The 11,694-nt window shown below is 34.8% G+C and overlaps 1 protein-coding gene across 16 annotated transcripts in view; it reads right to left on the bottom strand.

Annotated features, from left to right (window-relative positions):
• Positions 1 to 11,694, bottom strand: part of il12ba (interleukin 12Ba) — a 166,240-nt gene that overhangs the window by 21,835 nt on the left and 132,711 nt on the right. Inside the window, exon 3 of one of the 16 annotated variants that reach the window (XM_073921340.1) lies at positions 1,226 to 1,315. The exons of the other annotated variants lie outside the window; for them this stretch is intronic. Coding sequence (XP_073777441.1) covers positions 1,226 to 1,251 — 26 coding nt within the window. The 5' untranslated portion in view covers positions 1,252 to 1,315. The remainder of the gene's footprint in view (positions 1 to 1,225; positions 1,316 to 11,694) is intronic. 16 annotated transcript variants of the gene reach the window in all.

Here is an 11,694-nt window from a genome sequence, read left to right as displayed (position 1 = left end):
AATTAAACTGTAACTTTGAGTTCTTTATTTGAAAAAACAAAAAACAAAAAAAGTTGACCTTGCTAAGTTACACGATGACCTTTCAAGTGCTTTCTAAGGTAGTGAAGACAGGAGATTAATCCCAAACCACACTCATATGAGAGTAAAGTGGTACTTGACTTCACAGTATTGTTCAGGGTAAAAAAAAAAACATGTTATGCATATTTAATATGGAAGAGTCTGAGGCTCATAAAGACACAAACTGTGAATACATCACAATGGAGTGAATATACAGTAGAAGAGCTGTCAAAAGCTGCGCAATTCACCTCTAAAGTTTAGACCTCAAATGGATGTTCTCTGTGAATTTGCAACAAGTTTACAAACACTTGTTTATTCCCTTATATTTTTTAAACAAAAGTGGAACCTCTGACCAAAGCAGTTCAGTAGAAATAAAGAATCTGAATGTTAGGAATAGTTTGTCCAGGCATTAAAATTATGTCATCATTCACTCTACTTTCACTAGTTACAAACCTGTTTGAGTTTATTTTATTCAGTTGAACACAAAGTGAGATATTTTAATAATAATAATAATAATAATAATAATTCCTTACATTTAGATAGCCCTTTTTCTGGGCACTCAAAGCACTTTACATATAGGGGGAATCTATAGGGGCATTAAGACCCACACAGACCACACGTTGGGTGCCCCCTGCTGGCCCCACTAACACCACTTTCAGCAGCAACCTAGCTTTCCCATGTGGTCTCCCTTTCAGGTACTGACCGGGCTCTGCCCTGCTTAGCTTCGGTGGGCCACCATGTGAGAGCTGCAGAGTTGCAGAGATTTTGAAGAATGTTGGAAAGCAGCAGCCATAAACTTCCATAGTATGTATGTTCCTATATTAAGGATGTCAGTTTTCAACATTTTTCAGAAGATTGTGGCTTGTGTTCAACAGAAGAAATTTGTAAAGGTTTAGAGGGGGAAAAAACAATAAAATAAAATGTATTCACAATTTAACTATACCGTTACCTTCTTCAAAACTGTTTGTATTCCTGTTTAATGTTGAACACAATGGTAAAAATACAAACAGGTTTGAAACAAGTGAAGAGTAAGCGAATAATTTTTGGGGTAAACTATCGCTTTAAGTGAAAATGTGAGAACAATAACTTTTGAATATATTGCAGATTCAAAAAGTACCTCAAATTGTGTGAAAGGTGTTATTTCACAATGTAGGGTAATGCTACATACATTAATGATGAACTCTGCAAGTTCATGAGCACATCTTGATGCACAGCTTGCCATCAATCAGTCTTGAATTTGGGGTTTTCCCAACAGCCACTGGACAAAATAGAGGACACAAACATCAATATTTACCAAAGAAATGATATAAGCTACAGCAAACAACAGGCTACACAGGTATTTCTCACAATATGTGGTTATTAGATCAGAATACATCATTAAACAAAACAAAAAGCAGAAACAGAAAAGCCCATTTGGACCTTCTCCATTTCCTTTCCCTTTGCTATATTGTAAATAACAGTCTCAACCAATCTGAGGTTTTCGCTCGAGGATTGTTGACACACTGAATGTTAGCATGTGGGTTGGGTTGTGTATGAACTGTGGTGTCTGAATCTCCCAACAAAGACATCGAAACCGAATATGACAGACTTTGTGGGAACAACACAACTTTCCTCTTGAGGAAAATGTTAAAATGCTATAAATCTAAACATGCTAAAATGCAGTTAAAAGCTGATTTTAGTTTATTCTCAGTAAAAAAATAAAATAAAAAGAAATATATCTATATTTTGCATTATAATCTGCATTTTACTAACTGCATTGTAACATGTTTAGATAACATTATAGGTGTATATAAGATGATCAACATAAATGATAATACCCACCCTTTTTTAATCCATTTCTCTGTGAACATAGGCAATATTTTGGTGTATTTAAACTAAATGAATTATTAAATAGTTCTATCCATTAAATAAGAGTTCCGTAATATCTTTAGGAATAAAACGTTTTTGCACACTATTAAAATTGCACAATACAAATTTTCAAATAGATTATTAATATTGTTACAATATGTTTACATTGACTTTCACTGGTTATAAAAAATGTATTTAGTATTCTCCCCTAACATGTTAATTGGGATTTGTGAAATTCAAGTTCTTTTTTTAGTTTAGTTCTTTTTTATGGCAAAGCATGTATTTACACTGTAGCCTGCGGTCAGTTATTTATTTATTTTTTTAAGAATTATTCTGTCCATTAAGGCTGCATTTTTTATATGTAAAAGAAAATTGTTAAATTATTAAATATTTATTAAAATTTTAAACAACTGCTTTCTTATTGTATGTAGTTTCAAATAAATTTTTACTTCAGAGATTATTGCTTTTATTATTATTATTATTATTATTATTATTATACTTTTGACTGGTAGTGTATACATATATTTTATCGATATTTTACAGAACAAACCATCATTATACAATAACTTGCCTAATTACCCTAACCTGCCTAGTTAACCTAATTAACCTAGTTAAGCCTATTAATGTCATTCTAAGCTGTATAGAAGTGTCTTGAAAAATATCTAGTAAAATGTCATGTACTGTCATCATGGCAAAGATAAAATAAATCAGTTATTAGAAATGCGTTATAAAAAATATTTAGAAATGTGTTGAAATGTGTCTTCTCTCCGTAAAAAATTAATTGGGGGAAAAATATGCAAGGGGTCTAATAATTTCATAACTTCAAGTAATAGATATATTATATATATATATATATATATATATATATATATATATATATATATATATATATATATATATATATATATAATTTTAAAATTAACACAACAGATTAATACAAGTATGGTTAAAAAATCCTATATTTACTATTAATTATCGTGGTGTTTATTTAATTTATTTTTTTTCATGTGGGTGCCTTTATTGTCAAGGGGCCATGTGATACAGAAATTTGTATCTTTGTTTTAATGCTACTGTACTGTACCAATTACCATAGTTTTGCTAACATATCTAAAATTTATTACAACTAGTTTGTGCTCCACTTTGCCCTTACCGCAGACTACACTAAATGAAAATTGTTTTTATATTGAATCACATTTCAACTTCATGTCAAGCTTCAATTTTTATGCCACTGTGTGTTTATCGACAATCGCATTCGTTATTTCTCCACCAGGTGCCGCTAAAGTCTAATTAAAGTGTTTTTCAGATTCCAGTCATCGTGTTCATTTTGTTTGTTGTAAAAGCTTTGCTCTGTGGGTAATGTAGCTGGACTTGCATTTACTTATATCTAAAGTAACATGTGTTCGCTTTATTTAACATCAGTTTTTTTATACAAACGACTGCCAATTTGCTAATTTGTCAGTGTGCTACTAAACGTAAACCTGTGAGGAAATGACATCACGTACTACAACACAAGAGCAAAAACGATAAATAAATAAATAAAACAAACTTTAACGAACACTTTGATTAACTTAATATGGTAAAACTTGCAATCATTTAGTACAGAAAACAGCCATGTTTCTCACCAAGCTTTGCTGAAAATGATTTGATGACATGATGTGAGTTGAAGCAGATTGGCACTACAGTGAGCCTCAGGGTTTGTCCAGGAATAGAGGCCAAGAAAGTGGCTGCTGTGCTTCAAATGGTGCAGACAGAATGAAAAATGGTATTGGTTTGCTGAGGAAATATTTAGAGCAGACCACCACTGATGGTTTTTTGCTCAGTAAAACAACCTTATCTAGAGTGCATTGAAGCAGCCTACCCTGTACTTCCTTAAAGGGATATTTCACCCCCCAAAAATGACAATTATGTGGATGGGGAGCAGGGAAAGCTGTGTGATACTACTGCAGTGGGACAGATCATACAGCTATGAAAAAAATAAATATATAAATAAATAGGGATAGTTCACCTAAAAATAAATACTCTGTCATCACTTACTCTTTATATGTTTCAAACATTTGAGGTTTTTTCTTCTGTAGAACACGAAAGAATTTAATTTTAAAAATGTTGAAAACCTGTAACCATCTGCCTCCATAGTATTTGCTTTTCCTATAATGAAAGTCAAAAGTTGATTATGAAAGTCAAAAGTTGACACCATGATTTTTTATGAAATTCACTTTAATGTGTGGTATTAATATTCTTTAATATTCAAAACCTGAAACAGTATTACATACGTCAGAACTTAACAAGTGAATAGTGGCACCTAAAAATAAACGCCCTCATTCAAGGACATTTTGGTGTGATGTTCTTGATTTTATAAAATATTATGTAAAGGCAGATTTGTAAAAAGGAAAATAACACTTATTTTATAAACCTTATTTTTTTTGTTGGCCAAATATCATATTTACAAAAGCAAGTTTTGTAAGTGTAAACCTTTTTTCTAAATTTAAAATTGAAAATGTATTTTGAGTCTATAAGGACAGCGGTTCCCAACAGGCCCACAATGGGGCAAGCTCAGCATGCTCTGTGGGGGGTCATATTTAAAAATAATTTTAGCAGTGTGGACAATTAGAAGAAAGAGTATGTTGCCTTAGATCAGTTTATCCCCTGGCGGACAAAAAAAATGAAAAATTTGTAATTCACCCTCCACAAAAAAGTCTCACTGATTTATCTTCAGCTAGTAATAACTCAAGCATACTGGACCCAGGTGAGGAAGCTCCAAACATTTCTGGTCGTGGCACTAGCAATACAGAAAACACTTAATGCAAGAAATACCAAGATAGTTGCCTGAACCATAGTTTTGTTGCATTTTCTCAAAGCTAAGATTCCCTGACCAAGCCACAGTGCATTATCTGCACCAAAGTTCTTGCTAACGAATGCATGAGGCTGTCCAAATTAATAAGACATTTGCAGACAACTGCAACCAATACAAAAGGCCCAACAAAGTTTTGCTTTTATGTTTTACATCAGGCTATTATTTGTGCATTAACATATCTAGATATAGTAACAAACATACCTTTAAGCGATACAACCTGAAAACAACCTTTGAGCGATAATAGCATTAGATGTGAAGGGGGGCCTTACAATATTTTCCAAGGAGAGGGGGTTCTCAGGCAAAAAAAAAAAAAAAAAGTTTTTGGAAGTGGGAATCACTGTATTAAGGGATCATAAAAAAATTAAAAGCAATACGAACAACGACTTTAATGAAGAACTTGGTACTTGTCTTAGGCTAAACGACTGAAAACCCCTGATTGTTGATTAATTGATGGCATTTGTTTGTAATGTTTATCAAACATTCAATAAAAAATAAATAAAATTCGTCAGTAGTTTACAGAATAAAACAAAATGCACTATAAATTGTAAATCCAGTGCAAAATTGTTGCTGTGACCCAATTTGCATACTTATATTACGCCCTAAAAGTATGTACTTTTTCTGTATGCCAAAGGTTCCCGGATGGTTTACTATTTCTGGTAAACATTTTAACTGTAGAACCGTCCATACTCTAACTGCTGAAATTCCCCATAGTACATTGCGCGTTAGACGCAAATTCTTTTGAAACTACAAATGCGAGTGAAAAGTGCAAATAAACTACAAACATGATGAACACACGAGACCAACCTTCAGAGAGGCTTCAGTAAAGATGTTTGTATGACTGTTAATCAATATCTAGCCCACTGAAAAATATTTAAATCACGTTTTCGTTTTTTTATTTCATCTGCAACAGCAATACAGAACTTACCTAATAACGTGTTTGGACATTACCCTCTGAATGCATATTATCCAAAGACCTGAGGAGATTTCTTTGCATGAAAGACTCACAAATGGCAGATAATCCTGCTGCTGCTTCTCCAATAAGTTAGGAAATTAAATATGACAGAAATGTGAAGGATGTGTGGAAGATTGACAGGGCTCATAACTAAGCAACATAACAATCTGTTCACGAGGAAGTAGTGTGTCCCAGAACTTGCACACTCTTCTGTTACACACAGACGCAGCATTTGAATTTTTACTGGAAATAGTAGAGCATCCGGGAACCTTTGGCGAATTGATACGATTTGGGACACTCTTATTCTAATTTCAAATACTATTAAGTATGGATAGTATGCGAATTGGGACACAGTCTTTATTCTTTCCACAGTTCTATATGTTATAGCTTTATTTTTGCAACTTTGCAGTGAAATAAAGGTATGAAAATTCACGTAAGAGAGGAAAATAAATCACAAAACTTCAAAATTATGCCTGCGGGACATTTTAAATGTTTTGCACAACAAAGTTTTGAAAAGACTCCAGGCAGGTTTGAAAAATGCAAATTCTCACCGTGTATCTCCCTCTGCCAAGGTGGAAAGTCATTGAGGTGTGTTGTGCTGTAAAATATGGTGTGTAGAAATAAAAAACAACTTTTTATCACACTCTGCCATATAGCCTAAAAAAACACAGCTTGATGGAGAAGGGACATATTGACTTTCCTGGAAAACACACAATGTAGCTGTTTCTCTGCAACTTATTGAAATAGGAATTGATCACACCATTATATATTAAAAATGGCAGAGGCGTTTATTGGGTATTAGGTGTGGGAAATCAATACTCTAACAAAAATAAGAGGTCTACAAGGTGACAAAGGATTTTATAATTATATATCAAGAACAACCTGGGAAGTGAGTGAAGTTTGATTTTTCAGAGCTCATTCATATGGCAATTTAACAGATAAGGACAGGCATTGAGTGATAATTGCAGTTTCCATCTTTTTTTATTGTAAAACTCAGCGATTATGATTCATGTACATTATCTGGAATACCTTGAACAGAGACTTGAGTTCAAACAAAAGTTTGACAAGTTTACCATTTGATTAAATTAATCTATTTTTCATTAAAATGAGCTAAATGTATTAGACATTTGATTTCATAAAATGCTGAAAATAATAAACTGTCATAAAAACATAAAACTATCAGGGGATAAAGCCAGAAATATACCTTTTAGTTTAATAAATGTACAGACTGCCAAACAAAATCAGAGGTTTTTAAACAGGGCTGCATGAACACAAAGTGAAAAAATGGTTTATAATTATAATTTAAATACATTTATATAATACAAATACATTTATAAAGTGATGCGAACAAATGAATACAGTTTGATTTAAATAATGTAATAATAGCACCAAAATATGATCAAATAACATTTGAATAAATAAATTAGTTACATAAATTAGGGAAAACAATAATGCAACTTAACAGAAACAAAGCAAGGTACTGCTACAAACTTTAAGGGGTCCCAAATAATGCACTTGATGTGGGCTGCAGGATTTCCCACTAGTCATTTTAGATTTCAGAGATTGTTTTCTCAATCGATGGAGGGCAGCAGGTCACTGTATTATTAGATCCAAGTAGGCGTTGCAACAGCTGGATCTCCTAAAGTATGTTTTACACATCCGCTATCTGCGAGCTCAATGAACAACATTCAACAGTAGGTGCAGTGTTCTGGAAAAAGTAATTATGAGTAATATTTCCTTTAACAGAACCGAAACCATAACCACAGGGTGTCCCATTTAAGCACAGCACGTGATTTTTACAATTGAAACTTGTCAAGTTGTATGAACATGATCTTCATGCCAAACTGTAATATCTCAGTTCCCATAGTGACAATCAAGACATGTCAAGAAATGGACACATGTTAGAACACGTATTCAGAGCTTTACATCATAGATTGAAATGAAAGTCATGAAAGACATACAAAATTAATTAGCATTTCAATAATCAATTCTCCCTATCTGTACTTTCTATGCCAATGCTTTAGAATGAGGAATCTCATAAAACTTAAAATTTGTATTATCCAGAGCTCTCTATTTACAAATTGATTCCTTTTTGACACAGACTGAACTTCATTTGAGAAAACTTGCAATGGCCACTAATCAGCTGTATGTGTGAACTTGTCTAAACTGAGATCAAAGATTATAGATCTTATCATACAACCCATGAAGGTTCATTGAAAATACATGCTTCAGGCAACATTCTTGTAAAAAAAAAAAAAAAAAAAAAAAATAATAATAATAATAATATGTTGATCCAGGTGGGCGATGCAGTGGCGCAGTAGGTAGTGCTGTCGCCTCACAGCAAGAAGGTTGCTGGTTTGAGGCTCGGCTGGATCAGTTGACATTTCTGTGTCGAGTTTGCATGTTCTCCCCAGTTTCGTGTGGGTTTCCCCCGGGTGCTCTGGTTTCCCCCACAAGTCCAAAGACATGCGGTACAGGTAAATTGGGTGAGCTAAAATTGTTCATAGTGTATGTGTGTGAATGAAAGTGTATAAGTGTTTCCCAGTAATGGGTTGCAGCTGAAAGGGTATCTGCTATGTAAAATGTGCTGGATAAGTTGGCGGTTTATTCCGCTGTGGTGATGCCAGATTAATAAAGGGACTAAGTTGAAAAGAAAATGAATGGATGAATAAATGTTGCTCCAGGTATGTTTTGTTGCAGGCTTTAGTGACAAATCTATTAGATTTGGACGTTGTCCATACTTTTGTGAATCTAAAATATATTACTTGGCTGCGTTTTGTTATACACTGGTCTCTCGCTATAACGCGGTTCACATTTCACAGCCTCGCAATTTCACAAAAATTTTTTTTTTTGACATGCCTTTCTTTATTACAGTGCATTGTGTTCCGCATCCTGATTGGCTGTAGACCAGCTTTTAGCAAAACCTTACTTAAGATACATTATTGTTTTTTATACTCGTACAGTTTTTATGTAGAAATGTAAATATTTTTCTCCTAATTTATGTATTTAAATGTTATTTAATCATATTTTGGTGGTATTTTTAGAACGTTCCTCCTATGATTGAAGAGAGATCACTGAACATGTCACTTACATGTCCTTCTTGCACATGTCCATGAGAAAGTGGGACTTAACACTTCCCTAAACCCAACCTATAGTGTTTTCAAAAGCAAATGTAAGAAAAACATTGCATCACGGTCACATAGTTTTACCATTTTACACTGCTTTTAACTATTTTGTGAAAACCTGCTTTATTTGATTCGAGCCTATAAGCGCGCCGCATCCCAAGTACAACATCGTAGAAAGTGACAGAGTAAACTAACTATGGCAGCCCCCGCTTAACTTACCAACTGCTCAACAATCCAGCCCCACTTCACCCCCACTCTTCAATTACCTATTGCTCAATAATCTCCCTCCCCCCTGGCACTTCACTTACCTTACCCATCAGCTCCCCCATTAATTTACCAATCTCGCCTTCAGCAGCCTGAGCTTATAACTTTTCCCGGGTGAAAATGATGTCCCAGTCCACCCCATGGTGAGGCAAACACATCATAGACACTTTTAGGTTGTTTTGTGGTATTTATTTGTTGTTGTGAAAAGATAAATGTCTCTCTAATTATCAGAAGCATGATAAGGAACAAAAGTTGTTGTTGCTATGCTGCCTGTGGTTCAGTTTACTTAGAAACTGCAGTCAAAAAGTATGATGAGGAACGTTTTTTTTGAGGTTTCACGAAAATGTACACTGAAGCGCATGTTTACAATGATCTTAGCCTAGGGTTATTGGAATCTTTTTTTAATTTTCAATATTTTTCTTAGACAATCAAAATGTTGGAAAAATTACATAGTGTGAGCCTGGCTTTAGTCACACATGGATTTGTAGTGTGCTCATCGTTGCCCCCTGTGTATTTCCCATGAGCCCTGGTCCAAATGTCAACAGCGGATGGTTAGCTTATAGCTTAAAGATGTGGATAGTGTAAATATGAAGGATAAATGGAAGCACTGAGGGTGCCATATGGGGCAGGAGCGTGGAGGAGGAGCACGAGGCCTGAGGGTGCCATTTGGGACACGGCCTTAGAGATGTTTTTATGCCCTTCAACTTCTGTCGATCAGAATGAGTAAGAGAAGCAACTCTTGTTCTCCAGTAGGGCCAGTTGTAAACACACAAACACACATGAATCTCATTTCCCATGCATTCCTTACCCAAATAACTTGATCCGACTTCCAGGCAGAGACAAAGTGACAGATATTTTGAAAAGGCAAATTAAATATTTGTGTTTGTGTAGAAGAAGTGCTGTTATTTTAATTATTTAATTGATTAATATAAGAACATCAGTAGCAGATTTTATTATTAAAACGTTTAAACTTAATAGTCAATTTGTTGTTTTCAATTACTGATTAATTATGTGTAGCAATGCTACAGAACCTATTCTTTGATGCAGAAGTGCGCTCATTTTTGCGATTGTTTTAGAAATTCCGATTCAGTTGCCTATGAGAGCAATGACTAGGAATAATAAACTGCAGAAAACGAACAAACTGCTTGCTAGAAACAAGTGTGTTCATGACTATACAGACAAAACAGAATATTATCATAGGAAAATATCAGTTTGCAACATCAAGCATCAAAATTAGCTGTTTTTAATGTCTAAAAATGAATGGAAGTGAATGAGACCGGACGTCTTGAGCCAAAAAAGATTCAAATGGCTGCACCCGCTTGTACACGGAGAATAAGGTGAATAGATCAGGGGTGTCAAACTCAGTTCCTGAAGGGCCGCAGTCCAGCACAGTTTAGTTCCAACCCAACTTCAACATACTTACCAGTACTGTTTCAAACAAGCCTGAAGGACTCAATTATTTTGATTAGATGTGTTTAATTAGAGTTGGAACTAAACTGTGCAGAGCTGCGGCTCACCAGGAACTGAGTCTGACATCTGTGCTTTGCTGTCATTTTTAGTTCCACAAAAAATAAGCATTTACTGTAGGCCTTGTCCACATGTTCTACACAGTTTCTCTGAGTAACGGTGTTTCGCTGAGTATCAGGTAAGTACAACTAAAACCTTTCTGAAAACTTAGACCACGGTTAAGATTTTCCACACTATGATCAAGTGGACACTACAACCAGAGTTTTCACCTCATGATGCCATTGTTCATTCATTTATTTTCATTCATAGTCCCTCCAGCATGTCCTGGGTCTTCCCCGAGGCCTCCTCCCAGTTGGACATGCCTGGAAAACCTCCCTAGGTAGGCATCCAGGAGGCATCCAAAACAGATGCTCCAGCTACTCCTACTCAAAGCTCCTTGACATCGCTTTTTTTCTTCTTTCTGATTGGTCAACATGTTTGGGTTCACACCAAATGTGGAAGACACTACTGAGGCAAATTCCACATCATTTGCACTGTGGAATGGTAATCCTCCTCTCTTCTCACATTTGCATTGACTTATAATTCCACATTTGTTGTGTTTTTGAAGTAATTTCATGCCACTTTCTCTTACCATACATCACAGTGCACTTTTGCGTTTTGATGTGGATGAAGATTTTTTAAATCAAAAGCATGAAAAACTCAATTTATTAAAATACCCGTGTACAACGGAACGCTTCTAGTCCGTTTAATGTAAATCCACCTTTTCACTGCATACAAAACATGGACACAACTGTCGGAATACGCCCCCTTGTGGCAGTCGCACAGAATTATCAATTTTGTCATGCGCCATGGGAGAAAAGCTGATTCTCGAGTTGTCCAAGTGCAAAAGCAAGAGCCTTTATTCTCTGTGCGTTTACCATGCCTGAATAAATTAATGAATGAATAAATAAATAATAGAAACTTATAGACAACTAAAAATTATGGAGGGAATGTGGAGACAACATTACAAAATTATATTTTTTATTATTCATTAATGAATATAAATGTTTTGAACGTTTTTACGCAGCGGATGCCCTTCCAGCCGCAACCCATCTCTGGGAAACATCCACAAACACTCATTTGCATTCATA

This window comes from Danio rerio, chromosome 14, assembly GCF_049306965.1.
Source record: "Danio rerio strain Tuebingen ecotype United States chromosome 14, GRCz12tu, whole genome shotgun sequence".
NCBI lineage: Eukaryota > Metazoa > Chordata > Actinopteri > Cypriniformes > Danionidae > Danio > Danio rerio.
The sequence above is the reverse complement of the archived record's forward strand: the minus strand, read 5'-3'. Positions and strand labels throughout refer to the sequence as shown.